The sequence below is a fragment of the Oncorhynchus mykiss genome, chromosome 15, assembly GCF_057628025.1.
Source record: "Oncorhynchus mykiss isolate SJ-2025 chromosome 15, ASM5762802v1, whole genome shotgun sequence".
In the NCBI taxonomy this organism is placed as follows: domain Eukaryota; kingdom Metazoa; phylum Chordata; class Actinopteri; order Salmoniformes; family Salmonidae; genus Oncorhynchus; species Oncorhynchus mykiss.
The window spans coordinates 22,274,850-22,292,286 of record NC_143036.1 but is presented as its reverse complement, the minus strand read 5'-3'; the positions used below and the strand labels follow the sequence as shown (position 1 = coordinate 22,292,286).

At 47.4% G+C, this 17,437-nt stretch overlaps 1 protein-coding gene across 1 annotated transcript in view; it reads left to right on the top strand.

Moving 5' to 3' along the window:
* Positions 1 to 6,259: 6,259 nt before the first annotated feature.
* The window catches only part of sspo (SCO-spondin), an 82,317-nt gene continuing 71,139 nt past the window's right edge, over positions 6,260 to 17,437 (top strand). Inside the window, exons 1-21 of the mRNA XM_090199011.1 lie at positions 6,260 to 6,279; positions 6,429 to 6,638; positions 6,812 to 6,894; positions 7,110 to 7,280; positions 7,750 to 7,973; positions 8,136 to 8,238; positions 8,427 to 8,585; positions 8,714 to 8,799; positions 8,920 to 9,045; positions 9,226 to 9,382; positions 9,546 to 9,786; positions 10,050 to 10,191; positions 10,984 to 11,110; positions 11,272 to 11,444; positions 11,670 to 11,888; positions 12,060 to 12,225; positions 12,422 to 12,668; positions 13,959 to 14,166; positions 14,410 to 14,504; positions 14,873 to 15,129; positions 15,583 to 15,717. Of these exons, the coding sequence (XP_090055137.1) occupies positions 6,260 to 6,279; positions 6,429 to 6,638; positions 6,812 to 6,894; positions 7,110 to 7,280; positions 7,750 to 7,973; positions 8,136 to 8,238; positions 8,427 to 8,585; positions 8,714 to 8,799; positions 8,920 to 9,045; positions 9,226 to 9,382; positions 9,546 to 9,786; positions 10,050 to 10,191; positions 10,984 to 11,110; positions 11,272 to 11,444; positions 11,670 to 11,888; positions 12,060 to 12,225; positions 12,422 to 12,668; positions 13,959 to 14,166; positions 14,410 to 14,504; positions 14,873 to 15,129; positions 15,583 to 15,717 (3,349 nt within the window). The remainder of the gene's footprint in view (positions 6,280 to 6,428; positions 6,639 to 6,811; positions 6,895 to 7,109; positions 7,281 to 7,749; positions 7,974 to 8,135; positions 8,239 to 8,426; positions 8,586 to 8,713; positions 8,800 to 8,919; positions 9,046 to 9,225; positions 9,383 to 9,545; positions 9,787 to 10,049; positions 10,192 to 10,983; positions 11,111 to 11,271; positions 11,445 to 11,669; positions 11,889 to 12,059; positions 12,226 to 12,421; positions 12,669 to 13,958; positions 14,167 to 14,409; positions 14,505 to 14,872; positions 15,130 to 15,582; positions 15,718 to 17,437) is intronic.

Sequence of the window (17,437 nt, the reverse complement as noted above, 5' to 3'; positions counted from 1 at the left end):
CATGTTTCGTATTGCGTCAGACAACAACATTGACGAATACGCTGATTCGGTGTGCGAGTTCATTAGAACGTGCGTTGAAGATGTCGTTCCCATAGCAACGATTAAAACATTCCCTAACCAGAAACCGTGGATTGATGGCAGCATTCGCGTGAAACTGAAAGCGCGAACCATTGCTTTTAATCAGGGCAAGGTGTCTGGTAACATGACCGAATACAAACAGTGCAGCTATTCCCTCCGCAAGGCTATCAAACAAGCTAAGCGTCAGTACAGAGACAAAGTAGAATCTCAATTCAACGGCTCAGACACAAGAGGCATGTGGCAGGGTCTACAGTCAATCATGGACTACAGGAAGAAATCCAGCCCAGTCACGGACCAGGATGTCCTGCTCCCAGGCAGACTAAATAACTTTTTTGCCCGCTTTGAGGACAATACAGTGCCACTGACACGGCCTGCAACGAAAACATGTGGTCTCTCCTTCACTGCAGCCGAGGTGAGTAAGACATTTAAACGTGTTAACCCTCGCAAGGCTGCAGGCCCAGACGGCATCCCCAGCCGAGCCCTCAGAGCTGGCGCAGACCAGCTGGCCGGTGTGTTTATGGACATATTCAATCAATCCCTATACCAGTCTGCTGTTCCCACATGCTTCAAGAGGGCCACCATTGCTCCTGTTCCCAAGAAAGCTAAGGTAACTGAGCTAAACGACTACCGCCCCGTAGCACTCACTTCCGTCATCATGAAGTGCTTTGAGAGACTAGTCAAGGACCATATCACCTCCACCCTACCTGACACCCTAGACCCACTCCAATTTGCTTACCGCCCAAATAGGTCCACAGACGATGCAATCTCAACCACACTGCACACTGCCCTAACCCATCTGGACAAGAGGAATACCTATGTGAGAATGCTGTTCATCGACTACAGCTCGGCATTCAACACCATAGTACCCTCCAAGCTCGTCATCAAGCTCGAGACCCTGGGTCTCAACCCCGCCCTGTGCAACTGGGTACTGGACTTCCTGACGGGCCGCCCCCAGGTGGTGAGGGTAGGCAACAACATCTCCTCTCCGCTGATCCTCAACACTGGGGCCCCACAAGGGTGCGTTCTGAGCCCTCTCCTGTACTCCCTGTTCACCCACGACTGCGTGGCCACGCACGCCTCCAACTCAATCATTAAGTTTGCGGACGACACAACAGTGGTAGGCTTGATTACCAACAACGACGAGACGGCCTACAGGGAGGAGGTGAGGGACCTCGGAGTGTGGTGTCAGGAAAATAACCTCACACTCAACGTCAACAAAACTAAGAAGATGATTGTGGACTTCAGGAAACAGCAGAGGGAACACCCCCCTATCCACATCGATGGAACAGTAGTGGAGAGGGTAGCAAGTTTTAAGTTCCTCGGCATACACATCACAGACAAACTGAATTGGTCCACTCACACAGACAGCATTGTGAAGAAGGCACAGCAGCGCCTCTTCAACCTCAGGAGGCTGAAGAAATTCGGCTTGACACCAAAAGCACTCACAAACTTCTACAGATGCACAATCGAGAGCATCCTGGCGGGCTGTATCACCGCCTGGTACGGCAACTGCTCCGCCCTCAACCGTAAGGCTCTCCAGAGGGTAGTGAGGTCTGCACAACGCATCACCGGGGGCAAACTACCTGCCCTCCAGGACACCTATACCACCCGATGTCACAGGAAGGCCATAAAGATCATCAAGGACATCAACCACCCGAGCCACTGCCTGTTCACCCCGCTATCATCCAGAAGGCGAGGTCAGTACAGGTGCATCAAAGCTGGGACCGAGAGACTGAAAAACAGCTTCTATCTCAAGGCCATCAGACTGTTAAACAGCCACCACTAACATTGAGTGGCTGCTGCCAACACACTGACACTGACTCAACTCCAGCCACTTTAATAATGGGAATTGATGGGAAATGATGTAAATATATCACTAGCCACTTTAAACAATGCTACCTTATATAATGTTACTTACCCTACATTACTCATCTCATATGCATACGTATATACTGTACTCTATATCATCGACTGTATCCTTATGTAATACATGTATCACTAGCCACTTTAACTATGCCACTTTGTTTACATACTCATCTCATATGTAATTACTGTACTCGATACCATCTACTGTATCTTGCCTATGCTGCTCTGTACCATCACTCATTCATATATCCTTATGTACATATTCTTTATCCCCTTACACTGTGTACAAGACAGTAGTTTTGGAATTGTTAGTTAGATTACTTGTTATTACTGCATTGTCAGAACTAGAAGCACAAGCATTTCGCTACACTCGCATTAACATCTGCTAACCATGACAAATGGTTATGTGACAAATAAAATTTGATTTGATTTGAACATGATATTGGTGAACAGAAACATACAGAGTCCACTACCTTCTAGAAAACCATCCAGGGGAACACACTGTGTTGTCCCTGTTCCTCAGCAACACACTACTCTAACCCTATACGTATCTCATAGAAAACCTGTGGATATCATTTGAAATCCTCAAAGTCACTTGAAACTTCAGGCCATGGAGTAAGATACAAGATTATCAGTGTCTATAGAAATGACATGCCATTATACAGTACAGTATGGGTTTGCAGTGTTTACTGGTGCCTGGATTTACTAGTATTTACATACCTCATTTTGCTTACATAAATTATAGCGTTGCATGACTTTGTGAACTTGCCATTACAGGCCCACTGTAGAGCTACGAACATAATTTACTTTTTGTAGCAGGTATAAAAAATGTATGCAGCAGGTTAGGATAATTACGTTAAGGCTAGGAACATGGTTAGAATTAGGGTTTGTTAAAATGGTAAAATTCTCCCTGAAACGACACAGAATGACGATTTTTACAATTTATGTGTCACTTCCATCCGTAGCTGTACACCATCTAGCCACAACCCCTCATTATCACAATGCTAATCAAATGAGGGAGCTGTTATAGGACATTATATATTTGCAGGTCTAGCAACTGGGTTAGTTCTGGTATTACCAATGTGTTTCCACAACAAATCACTCTGGCAACCAATGATGTACTATGATGTTGAAGACTGAGCTATACATAGGTATTTCTGCTTTCTCCAGGCGATTGCATCGTCTGTGGATCTATTGCTGCGGTATGCAAATTGAAGTGGGTCTAGGGTTTCAGGTAAGGTAGAGGTGATATGATCCTTAACTAGCCTCTCCAAGCACTTCATGATGACAGAAGTGAGTGCTACGGGGCAATAGTCATTTAGTTCAGTTACATTTGCTTTCTTGGGTACAGGAACAATGGTGGACATCTTGAAGCAAGTGGGGACAGCAGACTGGGATAGGGAGAGATTGAATATATCCGTAAATACTCTAGGCAGCTGGTCTGCGCATGCTCTGAGGACGCGGCTAGGGATGCTGTCTTGGCCTGCAGACTTGTGAGGGTTAACACGCTTAAATGTCTTACTCACGTCGGCCACGGAAAACGAGAGCCCATAGTCCTTGGGAGCGGGCCGCGTCTGTGGCACTGTGTTATCCTCAAAGCGGGCGAAGAAGGTGTATACTGTAGCTTGTCCCGGAGCAGGACTTCGGTGTCTGCCGCGTGGCTGGTTTTCCCTTTGTATTCTGTGATTGTCTGTATACTCTGCCATGTATGTCTTGTGTCTGAGCTGTTGAATTGCGACTCCACTCTGTCTCAGTACTGACGTTTTGCCTGTTAGATTGCCTTACGGAGTGAATAACTACACTTTTTGTATTCAACCATATTCCAAGTCACCTTGCCATGGTTAAACGCAGTGGTTCGCATTTTCAGTTTTGTGCAAATGCTGCTAGGTAGGTTTTAATAGTCACAGTGGTGACAACATCCCCTATACACTTCCTGATGAACTCAGTCACCGTGTCCGTAAATACGTCAATGTTATTCTCAGAGGCTACCCGGAACATATCCCAATGAAATGACGTGGAAACAATGTTGATTCATCCAATGTGTGCCCAGTGGCACATAACACTGGGAGATTGATGTCTTATCTACTTCTGTTCTGTGGAAACAAAGTAGTTGGTACCGGTAGCTGAATCAAGCATTTAATCACAGTCGATGGAAACTCGGTCTGAGAGTTAACTCACTTCTTTCTCTCTCTGGTAACTAGTGAAGTGTGTTGAAGGGCTGTGGCCACGAATGGATCCAAAATGGCTGCCATGCTCCAGATGAGAGCTACAGATAGGGGGGCTTTGGTGGCAGCTGTGTTTGTGTCTCCTTTCTCTGGGGGTCAAAAGGTCAAGCCAGGGATATTGTCCGGGTTGAAAACCCCCTGGCTCCTGTCCATTGACATGTTTTATTAAATAAACGCCACTGCCATCCTTCCCGATACGCCTCTCTTTATAGGATTAGTATCAGCACAAACATGGATGATGTCTCTCTCTCTTTGCCTGTACCCCCTCTGTGTCACCCAGTGTCCTCACTTCCCCCTCCTCCTTCCTCCCTCAGCCCCCATTCCTGCTAGGTCCTGTACCGTTGAACAGGCAGGAGGCCCGAGTGTCACCATCCTTCTGCCTGGTGGCCAATGGCGGCCCTCCCAGCTGTGGCCCTCAGGCTTCTCAGCCAATGACGTGCTCCTCAGATGGCACTGTGCTCCTCCGGGAGTCGGACACCGTTTAAAACCCAGTGAAAGGGGCACCCGCCCCTTATAAAGCAACAGATCCCCTTGCTGAGAGTATACTTTCAGGACCTGACAGAGAGAAAGAAAACGAAGATACCTTGATCTAGGAAAGGGAAGTAAATCAGGGGTATACCGTATTAGGATCAACAGTCAAAGGAATACCCCCAGGTTATTGAAGTGCCAAGCTCTATCTGAAACCAGTTATATCCAGGTGAGAATTTTATTATTCTACTCATTGCCTTCAGTTGGCTGTATTTTATCCCCAGTTTATCTTATAGTTCCTGAGTAACCTGTGTCATCTCTGCCTATGTAAACATGTATTTGTTGCCTTCGTCACTCAATATAATAAAGGGTTGCACAACCACAGTTTAACATTTTACTCCTGTACGTGTATACATATTGAGAGAAAATGTTTTCTCTCAGAGGTCTATTCCAAGGCATCACAGAGCGGAGAGAGTGAGCAGTATGTGGACTCTACTGATGTCTCTGCTTGGACTGCGTGTGGTGATGGTGATGGGGTAAGAACTGACCACCGTAGAGTCTAAGAGAAAGGAAACACACATTATATTGCTTTATATTACATTTACTAAACTAAACATCTGTTGGAAGGGGTACTTTTTTCTGCCGACAAGTTAATCATATTTACAAATCGTTTTCCCTTTGTTTTTACACCATGGTTCCATGCTTCCCTCTTTTTCACTTAAATGATTTTTCACTCCTCTGTAGCTCAGTTGGTAGAAAAATCGAATAAAATCCAATTTTATTTGTCACGTAGGGCTACACAGTTTACAGCATGTATAAAAGGTGCAGGGAAACGCTTGTGCGATAGCTCCCTCAACATTGCAGTACAATAATCAATAATAATAAATAAAAAATAGAAGGTAGTCTCCAAAGTAATAAACTGATATGTAAACGATAGGATATACAGTATAGATTATGAGCAGTTTAGATTATGGAGCACAAGATAGGATGAACTTTAATGTCCCCAAGGGGAAAAATTGTCTTAGACACCCAGTACTGCTGTATACAAAATAGACACTGTACATTACACACTCAACGTAATACATACATTTCCCGTTTCCCAATATACACGTTCTCCACTTTTCATATAGCCATATACATAATACATATTGCACATTTAGTCAGTGACCTACTAACACAGTCCAGCATTACTTATTGCTGTTCAGGTATTTGATGGACATGGGAATGAAGGAGTGCTTATATGTAGGGACCCTATAGCGTCTGCCTGAAGGGAGGAGCTGATAGCCTCCTCAGAGTGAGGCACAGGGGATGGGGTCTGAAATAAGTTCCTGCGTGTGTCTGATAACTGTCTGTTCAGGAATAGTCTGCAGGGATGGATGCCACCTCACACACATTGGCCTTCGTGGCAGTTTGTGTCAGGGGTGCAATTTGAGATTTTAGTTGGACTGATAAATTGCCAAGGCAGACTGTGATGCCACATCTCAGGATAATCTCTTTGACCGCATTTTAGAAAGGGAGCATTATTTTCTACGTAGGAATTAGAGGCGTTGTTGGACTCTGGTGCAGACACTCCCTACTTGGACCTTCCAGTTAAGAACACCGCCCAGCTGAACACAAGCATGATGCTTGCAATGCCAGGAAAGTGGGTTGGATTCCTTGGACCACCCACATGTAAAAAAAAATGTATGCATGCATGACTCTATGTCACTTTGGATAAAAGTGTCTGCTAAATGGCATCTGTTATTATATTATATTATTCACTTCATTTCATGTTGTTTATCACCACCCCAGGCACTGGTGTGAACACACAGTGGAGGAAAGAGTGGACCGGATCATTTCCCCCCGTCTTCAGCGTGAGGTGGACTGTTCCGAGGTGTACCAATACAACACGCAGGACTGGAGGCTGGATGTGGATAGGATGCGCCACAAGCACGGGGGGGATGATGGCATTGCACTGTATTACAAACAACTGGGCCGCAAGGCTGTCTGCTTCTTATACAAGTGAGGAGATGATTACCATGACTCCAAAAATGTACTACAACACCAAAATGTTCAATAATGACATGAAAGCTGCAATGACTTGAATGTATAAGAACAAAATGAAGATGCCAGCTATTGAGTGTATTGCGTGTTGCCTTGTGCAGTAATACATATACTGTATGTGTTATGAGCAGACCCGCTGAGATGGAGCCCCAGAGGGTGAATAAGACTGTGAGGGGGTGCTGCGAAGGCTGGGGAGGACCGCGCTGTTCACAGGGTAATAACAACTTTCTATACAGTAGTACTATTCACTTTCCATTGAGGCTATGTGTGTCCATCTTAATGATTACATTGGCTATTAGTAGGCTTCTGACAACAGGAGGGACAAAAAAAATGGACTGCATATTGAGAAGAATTGAACATATTTCCTCATCATTCTGTCTGACTTCGCTCCGTTTCTCTCTCTCACACTGTCCCTCGTTTCTGGACCAGGCGTGGGTGTGCGGGGCCACTGCTACTCCACATGGAGCTGCGAGGACTTCCCAGGGGTGCACAACTCCTCTCTGATGCCCATGGAGCAGTGCTGTGGCAGCCTGTGGGGCCTGAGCTGGAGGAACGCGTCTGACCAGACCTGCCTGTCCTGTACCTACACCCTGCTGGCTGGTCAGTGCTGTAGGGATGTACCGCTCTCCACAGCACCGCCCTCTCTGCCACTCACAGTATTACACTGATTGAGGACAACATTTGTTAGTGGTCGAATTTGACAGAGGAAAATTGTCTAATTGAGAACAAAACACTGCTCTATATTCTCTAATGGCTTTGAATGTCTAATGTACTTGATAAAGATCACTAGGAGGTCTAGACTGTCAGATGTTTGTCTCGTGGGGTTAAAGGCTGAGGTTCTTGGGAACTTTTATCAGAGGAGATTGGTTTTAAACATGTCTTCCAGTTAAAGACAGGCAGTTATTCCTGTGTGGCCTTGATGTGGATCTGCTTTGAGTCAACATAATGATTCACATGTGAAGATGAAGAGCAAAGAATCTATTCAACACTCCATTGACTTTTCCTCTCTGCATTTCTCTTAATTTCTCTCCATTTCTCTCCCCGACTCTATCCATTTCTCTCCTCTTAGACTCGCAGTCGTCTCCCCTGGTGCGGGGGGGTCATTTGGGGAGCGCCCGGAACCCCCAGGGCTCGGCCACCTGTCTGAGCTGGGGAGGGGCTCACTATCGTACCTTTGACAGAAAGCACTTTCATTTCCAGGGCGACTGTACGTACGTCCTAGCATCGTCTACAGATGGGACATGGGCTGTGTACATCAGCACTGTGTGTAACGGTCGGGGAGACTGCAGCAAGGTACAGTAGGTTACGATGAGCTGAACGATCACTCCTTGTCTCTCCAATGTGTTAGCCTGTGTGTGCAGTGTTCTCCCACAAAGTAGCTTGGTGGATGCTATAGAGTGTGGAGTGCTTTGGGTTGAATAAAAATGCATAATTTCTGATGTGTCATTCTCCCAGGCGCTGAGGATGATGCTGGGATTAGACCTGGTCTCTGTTCACCTCAGGAACTTAACATTAAATGGATTGCTAGTTCCTCAAGGAGAACCGCTCTTTCAAAACGGTAATTCCAACACCCTCTGGTCAGAACAGTTGAAAAGCTTGACTTCTCCATTCATTTTCTTCTGTCTGTCAGTTCTGAAAATGTTGCCAAGCAAACTCACATTCACCTTCACACAATACTAGCCTGTACCATTACCATTTTTTTTTTACCATGCCTTCCACCCCTCTCCTCACTGTGTCTGTGTACAGGAGTGAGTGTGCATTGGCTGGGGGACTTTGTGTTTGTGGAGAGCGGTCTGGGGGTGCGGGTGAAGTTCGACATGGGCTACACCGTCTACCTGACGGTCACCACAGAACACCTTGCCACCACCAGAGGGTTGTGTGGAGTCTATAACAACAATGCAGACGGTGAGGGGACCAGACAGGGGCTTCCTAGCTTCCTTTCCTTATCTCCTTCCCTTCATGAGTACTGATTGTTGGAACACTAGTGACTTCTTCTCTGTGGTCCTTCAACTATCTTTCCCGTGTCCTCATAGACGACTTCACCACAATGACTGGGAGTGTATCGGAGTACGCTGCCAGTTTTGGGAATTCGTGGCGAGTGCCTGACCATCAGACTGAGGCATAGTACCATCTGAAAACTAGGCTAAATATATACAGTAGAGCCTTCAGAAAGACTTGAGCTTTGACTGTTTCAGGCAATTCTGGGTAATTTAGTTCTCCCACCCTCCATGTTTCTCAGGGTTGCAACGACGCAGCAGAGCTAGGCCACAGCTGTGATGTCACAGGGGACTCTGCTCTGCGCAGGGAGGCAGAGTCAGTGTGTCACCGGTTGCTGGAGAGCCCCTTTACACAGTGTCACCACAGGGTGAGGAACTCCAACACAAGTCATGCTTTGTGTCAACATGCACACACACAAACATATACAACTCACTTTCCATATTACACAATCAGATTTCCAACAATATAATATAATATTTCAGCAATGGTATAACAATGGTAACCAATAATCCTGCTGTGAAACCCATGACTTTACCTTTCTGGTCAGGTGGACCCAGCGGCCTACGTTGACACATGTCTGTACCTGCACTGCAGCCTGGGGACCAGAGAAAGAGAGGACGCCACGTGTGATACTCTGGCCAGCTATGCCCGCGAATGTGCCCAACAACACGTCATCATCAGCTGGAGGAGCTCAGGACTGTGTGGTAAGGCCCCACAGCCCCCTGCAGACCTCCAGTATTGGAAAGTACCAGGAAATACCCATTCTCTGTTAGGGATGAACTGTCTTTCTCTCTCTCTCTCTCTCTCTCTCGCTCTCTCGCTCTCTCGCTCTCTCTCTCTCTTTCGCTCTCTCTCTCTCTCCCCCAGGGCGTGTGTGTCCGCGGGGGCAGGTGTTTTCCGACTGCGTGTCCTCTTGCCCCCCTAGCTGCTCTTCCCCTCAGCCTCCTGCCTCGGGCCAGTGCAGGGAGGAGTGTGTAGGGGGGTGTGAGTGCCCCTTTGGGCTCTACCTGCACCAGGGGCTCTGCCTGAGGAGGGACGACTGCCCCTGTTTCCACCGCAGACACACCTACCAGTCAGGAAACACCATCCAACAGAGGTGCAACACATGGTGAGTGGCTGGAATTACATGTCCATTATTGGAGGTGTCCTGAAAATGTGGGCAGCCAATGTTATTCTTAAAAGCTTAAAGGGGTCCTCATTAATATGTTGTTTTTTAATGTCCTCTCTTCCGACCCATCCCTCCCTATCACCCCCTTCATACCTTTCTTTTCTCTCTCTCATTGTCTCTCTCTCACCCCTCTCTGACAACCCCTACCACTCGTACTTGCTCCCTCTAAAATGCATTCTCTCTCTCTGTGTCCCCCATCTTAGTGTGTGTCGAGCAGGTGCCTGGCAGTGTTCAGGGGAGAGGTGTGCTGCCCAGTGCAGCCTGATGGGTGGTCTGCAGGTGTCTACCTTCGACAAGAAGAGGTACTCTCTGCAGGGAGGGGACTGTGGCTTCACTGCCATAGAGGTAAGATGCCATCAGGAACCGTCTCTATGGTAACGGGATATAACTGAAAGTTAACCCATAAGAGTCTAAGCCGGGGGAGGGGTGGGGGAGGGGGTGCTAGTAAGCTATATGGAATTGTTTAAAGAAACAACCGACATGTACATGTTCGTGAGAGTGAAACCTTTACACAGAGGAGTCATATTGGTATGTAGCCCAAACGGTTTGGGCGTTACAGACAGAAGTTGGCAGATCGGTTGTACCGACTTCAGACGAGTTCCAAGACACTTGTGAGGGTTGTAGAGCAAAACGGAGACCACCATCATGTTCGTGAGAGTCTTATCTTTCCATAGAGATGACAAATGTTTGTAGGCCAAACCGTTCGGACTCTACAGACTCTCGCTCTAGCTCTGTCACTTTTCACCGCAGATGCGGAAGTGTTACATAGGCGGATGCGATGGATTGAGGCACAACCAATGCAAAAACAAATATCTAAGCTGACATAAACTGACAGATTTCTATGGGGATTTGTGTATTATGCGAAGTTAAAGGCACATTTCCTGTAGAAAGTGTCACGCAAGACATCATCTGACATTTTTCCATTGTTTTATTACATATTGCTCCTTCAGGATCTGTCAGTAATCAAACCCCGATGGCTCTCGTGAAAAGTCAGGCTTTTGATTAGCTGTGAGTTAATTGGAGACATCTTAAGTTTTTCTTCCTGCAATTTGTAGATCACTAAGACGTATCTATGTGTCTTTGCTAGTGTGTCTAAGTCTGTTTATTAGAGGGAAAACAGTTGTTGTGTATATGCAGGACTTTGTGGACAGGAAACTGGTAGTGAGCATTCGAGGTGGAGAGTGTGTGCTGGGTGGCGGACAGGGCTGTCTGAGAGAGATGTCTGTCACCGCTCTACGTACCACAGTGACCATCACCGACACAGGTGGGCGGACATTACTTCTGTTTATTGCCATTGCATTGGTGTTGTCTGTAACGTGTTTTTAACCAGTCAATCACTCAATCAACCAATCAGTTTGAACTGGCTGGGGCAGATCCCTCTATGCAGGAAAACAAAAGATGTGGTGCATTGTTGTCCTGTTCCAGGTGCAGTGACACTGAATGGCCAAAGGGAGGCGCTGCCAGTGGTGACTGGGGACTTGGTGGTGCGGAGGTCCTCATCCTCCTTCCTGGTGGTCCAGACGTTCGGTGCACAGCTCCTGTGGCATCTGGACGGGCCCCTGGCCCTCATCACCTTGCAGCCTGGCTTTGCTCACAAGGTAAAACTCTACCTTGCTCCCACTCTAACTTAATTCTTTACCAAACCAAGGTCTTGACTCTATGGTTGTGTTTACACAGGCAGCCTAATTCTGATCTGTTGCTCAATTATTGTCAAAAGATCTGACTGGTTCAAAAGACCAATTATTGTCAAAAGTTCAGAATTGGGCTGCCTGTGTAAATGCATCCTCTGTGGTGGTATTGAATTGATGTGTGTTTTCCTCCAGATCCGAGGGTTGTGTGGTACATTGACCTGGAATCAGCATGATGACTTCACCACTCCCGAGGGGGACGTAGAGAACACTGTCTCCTCCTTCGCTGCTAAGTTCACCACAGGGGACTGTCTTCCCCCCCAGGATGCCCCGCCGGACCCCTGTGGCTCCTACAGCCAGAGGAGACAGTACGCAGAGAGTGTCTGCTCTGTCATACACAGCCCTGTGTTCCAGGTGTGTGTGTGTGTGTGTGTGTGTGTGTGTGTGCGTGCGTGTGTGCGTTGCTCAATACAAAAGCACTGTCTTGTCTTCCAAGTAAAATGGTCAATTTTGACAGTGTTTAAATGTAAAGATCGTTCCAACAATGAGTGTATTTCTCCATCTCTCTCTCTCTGGTCTCTGGAGGCTTGTCATGACGTGGTGGAGAGGGAGCCCTACCTGCGTCTGTGTCTGACCGAGGTGTGTGGCTGTGGCCCCCAGAGGCCCTGCCAGTGTACTGTCCTCACCGCCTACTCCCGCCACTGTGCCCAGGAGGGCGTGCCTGTCAGCTGGCGCAACCACACCTTCTGCCGTAACAGCCAGTGTTTATATACCTAATACGCTACACAATGTTCCAATGTCAGTAGGAGGTTTGACTATCGTCAGGAGTATTGGGGGCACAATCTGTGTAATGTCAAAGGTTCTGAAAATGACTAGTTAAACACTCCGATCAAATATGAAAACCCTTTTTCCAGTACGTTTTCCAATACTCTTCTACTCCCCTCCAGCGTTGCAGTGTTCAGGGGGACAGGTGTACCAGGAGTGTGGTCGGCCATGCGGTGGTTCCTGTACTGACCTCCGGCAGGGCTGGAGCTGTGAGCAGAGCAACCGGAGCTGCGTGCCAGGCTGCCAGTGCCCTCCAGGCCTGGCACAGGATGACAAGGGCCAGTGTGTGCCCGTCTCCATGTGCCCATGCATGCGGGGAAACAAGCTGTACCAGCCTGGTAGTACCGTCCATAACAACTGCAACACCTGGTTCGTGCCTAGGGGCCAAGAGTCAAATGACTTGTTGAATGCCCTGGTTTATCATTTCCTCACTCAACCCAACAATGATCCTGGGCTTTTTAGTATGTTTCATTGTCTACTTTTTTTTCTCTACTGAAGATGTTGCATTGCAACACTTTCTTTTGAGACACAGGGTGACTTGGCTGACCTGGTGTCTGCCCAATCATTCTTCACACACCAGATACAGACCCAAGCAATATCCCTATCATTCTAACCTTACAGATGGAAAGAGAGAGAAAGAAAGAGAGAGAGACGGAAAGAAAGAAAAAGCAGAGAGAAGGAAAATTAGATACAGAATGGCATAATAATTAACTTAGTAACCCGGTCGATTTTTACAATCTCTGCCATAAATGCTGTGTCTCTTTGTGACCGACACGGCTTGTGAAGGCGGCACAGCATGTGAAGGTCTTTATCGTCTGAAGCTGGTGAACAGCTCTCATAAATGGAAGGTAGGCATGAGTCAGCAGAAGTTATCTTTGATCTCAGTGCAGATAGGCCTAAGGCAGATACAGAAATACTTTGTCTACCAATGTAATCATTGGAATTTGTAGACGCCGTAGACATTGTAGAATTAGGTTTGTTGTGTCAACTGTGTCAACTGTGTGGTTGTTCAAGCTCAAATTAGTTATTGGCCATTGTTTATCGCAGTAGTGCATTCATTGGGCAAATTATTCACTTCCTGGTGACACTTTACCATTGGGGTCCATTTATAAACCTGCATTCATTAATAAATAGTGAATACATCTTTTTAAACCTAGATATATGTCTCCATGTATGTGAAGGTTTTTTTGCAAGCAGTGGCATGATATGGTACTATGATATGTAACTGGGTAGACTTCCAATGTGTTATCCGTTTGTTCGTCCCTCATCCAATCTCAGTGGTGTAAGAGCTCTGATGAAATCACCCTATGGTCTGCTCTCTGCTACATCAGGATAGGTTGATTTCATTGCATCTCTTTGCCACATAACAGCAAGAGTCAACGGGCTGGTGCGTACTGGTTATGTAGCCCTGAACAGCAGTCATTGAATTTCCACCCATGACTTAGCTCTAACTGACATTTTAATTACCTGTTTGAAGATAGTGTGGTAATGTGGAGTTTGAATTCAGCTTTAGGATTGGCTTAGATAATTAATATGCACATATACCTTGAGCGTGGTGTTGCACAAGGTAGTGTCCCCCCGCCCCACACACATACACACACACACACTTATTTTTCTGTCTTTATCTCTCTCCCATCTACTTTCCTCCCCTCATTGTAGTGTGTGTGAGCGTGGGGTATGGAACTGCACAAAGGAGGTGTGTCCAGAGGTAGCCCAGTGTCCAGGCTCTTTGGTCTTCTCTCCCCGCTCCTGTCTACTCACCTGCTCCAGTCTGGACGCACCGGGACAGGCATCCCCTGGACCCCCAACCTCCCCCTGCCAAGAGCCACGGGCAGGCTGTGTCTGCCCCCAGGGGACCGTCCTGCTGGTGGGCCCCTCCCTCCTCCTACCTGGATGTTTGTTCCTCCCATCTCAGCACATAGAGAATGAAGTAGAAATGTCTCAGCAATTAAAGATTACAGTGAATAACTCCAGACACAAACAAAGCATTAAAATGTGTCACCCCTCAGCTATAGACAATCAGCTTTAATATTGCAGATAGATTGTGGCTTCTATCAATGTAATTGTCTGCATTATTTCCGTTCCCCTATATATTTTCCTGCCACCCCAGGGTAATCACTGTGTCCTCCCAGAGCAGTGTCCGTGTCACCATAATGGTCGACTGTACTACAACAATGACACAATCACCAAAGACTGCAACACGTGGTAAGCACCTAGGTTAACATGTGTTTAACACATGGAGGCAATAAACAGTTAACTTTATAACCATAAAGAACACTGAACTCTGAATGGCAATACAGTGGATCTTAAAGGAATAGTTCAACCCAAATTCTACGTTTTTCAGTTGGCTATATACTGTGCCGAAGAGGTCTGAAGTCCATTTCCATGATGTCTGTTCTGATGAAGCTATTAAACTATATGCATTAGGAGAAATCTGCAGGCTTCGATCCAAAATGATTAGAATACATTGGCGCTATGGAATTAGATGGTATCAATATTTTAAACGCTTTAAAACAAAATGCACATCAGTGTCTTTAACTCCTCATTGCCTGGGATTTGGTCTTTCCCTACAGCATATGCAAGGAGCGCCGTTGGCACTGCGGCCAGTCCCTATGTGCGGGGACCTGCGTGGCAACGGGTGACCCTCACTATGTGACGTTCGACGGACGCTGCTTCTCCTTTCTGGGCGACTGTGAGTATGTGCTGGCGCAGGAAGTCGGCGGTCTGTTCAGTGTGACGGCGGAGAACGTGCCCTGTGGCAGCACGGGGGTCACCTGCACCAAGTCAGTTAGCCTCAATGTGGGCAACACCGCCATCCACCTGCTAAGAGGTAAGGGAGGGAGGGAGGGTATGGGGAGAGAGGGAGGAAGGGAGGGAGAGGGGGAGAGGGGGAGGGAGGGAGAAGGACAGAATGGGAGTGGGAGAAGAGAGGGGGAGGGGGATGGAAGGGGGTAGGGGTAGAGGGAGGGAGCAGGGACGATAGGTGGGGTAGAGGTAGGGAGAGAGGGAGGGAGGATGGACGGGGGAGGGGTAGACGGAAGGAGTTGGGATGAGAGGGAGGGATGAGGGATAGAGGGGGACGGTAGAAGGAGGGAGTTGTGACGAGAGGAAGGGGGTGGAGTTTGGAGGGTGGATGGATTGTATGTGAGAGAAGATACTTTGAGAGATATAAATACAATGTTGCACGTTATAAAGTCACTCCTCGTGATGTTAGCTATAAACATATCAGGATGAAAACAATACAGACTAAAGAAGTTCACCATTATGTCCCTGTGTGTGACAGGTAAAGCCGTGACAGTGAATAGCATGCCTGTGACTCTACCGAAGTCGTACTCTGGCAGCGGTCTGACTCTGGAGAGAGTGGGTCTTTTTGTGTCCCTCTCCTCCCGCCTGGGGGTCACTCTGCTCTGGGACGGAGGTAGGGAATACCAAGACACACACAACCCCACACACACACACACACACACATACATACACATACAAGCACACACACACACATAAACACAAACACACACAGAAACACACACGCACTAGTGATCATTAGTGGAGCATGTTGAGAGCTTCAAGTTCCTTGGTGTCTACATCACCAACAAACTATCATTGTCCAAACACACCTAGACAGTTGTGAAGATATGCAACTGTTCAGGGAAGTAAGGAACCAATACACACAGTCAGTCAGGAAAGCAAAGGCTAGCTTTTTCAAACAGAAATTTGCATCCTGTAGCTCTAACTCCAAAACGTTTTGGGACGCTCTAAAGTTCATGGAGAACAAGTACACCTCCTCCCAGTTGCTCACTGCACTGAGGCTAGGTAACACGGTCACCAATGATAAATCCATGAAAATCGAACATAAGCATTTCTCTACGGCTGGCCATGCTTTCCTCCTGGCTACCCCAACCCGCCAACAGCTCTGCACCCCCCGCAGCTACTTGTCCAAGCTTCCCCAGCTTCTCCTTCACGCAAATCCAGATCGCAGATGTTCTGAAAGAATTGCAAAACCTGGATCCGTACAAATCAGCTGGGCTAGACAATCTGGACACTCTCTTTTAAAAAATATCCGCCACCATTGTTGCAACCCCTATTACCAGTCTGTTCAAACTCTCTTTCGTATCGTCCGAGAACCCTAAAGATTGGAAAGCTTCCGCGGTCATCCCCCTCTGCAAAGGGGGTGACACTCTAGACCCAAACTGTTACAGACCTATATCCATCCTGCCCTGCCTTTCTAAAGTCTTTGAAAGACAAGTTAATAAACAGATCACTGACCATTTTGAATCCCACAGTACCTTCTCCGCTGTGCAATCCGTTTTCCGAGCTGGTCATGGGTGCACCTCAGCCACGCTCAAGGTCGTATACGATATCATAACCTCCACCAATAAAAGACAGTACTGTGCAGCTGTCGTCATCGACCTGGCCAAGGCTTTCGACTCTGTCAATCACCGTATTCTTAAAAAAAAATAATAATAAAAAAAACATTTTTTTAAATTCCCCCCCAAATTCCCCCCCAAATTTCACCAATTTCATGGTATCCAATTGTTAGTAGCTACTATCTTGTCTCATCGCTACAACTCCCGTACGGGCTCAGGAGAGACGAAGGTTGAAAGTCATGTGTCCTCCGATACACATCCCAACCAAGCCGCACTGCTTCTTAACACAGCGCGCATCCAACCCGGAAGCCAGCCGCACCAATGTGTCGGAGGAAACACCGTGCACCTGGCAACCTTGGTTAGCGGGCACTGCGCCCGGCCCGCCACAGGAGTCGTTGGTGCACGATGAGACAAGGATATCCCTACCGGCCAAACCCTCCCTAACCCGGACGACGCTATGCCAATTGTGCGTCGCCCCACAGACCTCCCGGTCGCGGACGGTTACGACAGAGCCTGGGCGCGAACCCAGAGCCCTTTAACCACTGCTTCTCCCCGGGAGGCAATCACCGTATTCTTATCGGCAGATTCAACAGCCTTGGTCTCTCAAATAACTGCCTCACCTGGTTCACCAACTACTTCGCAGACAGAGTTCAGTGTGTCAAATCGGAGGGCCTGTTGTCTGGACCTCTGGCAGTCTATGGGGATGCCACAGGGTTAAATTCTCGGGCCAAGTATCTTCTCTGTATATATCAACGATGTCGCTCTTGCTGCAGG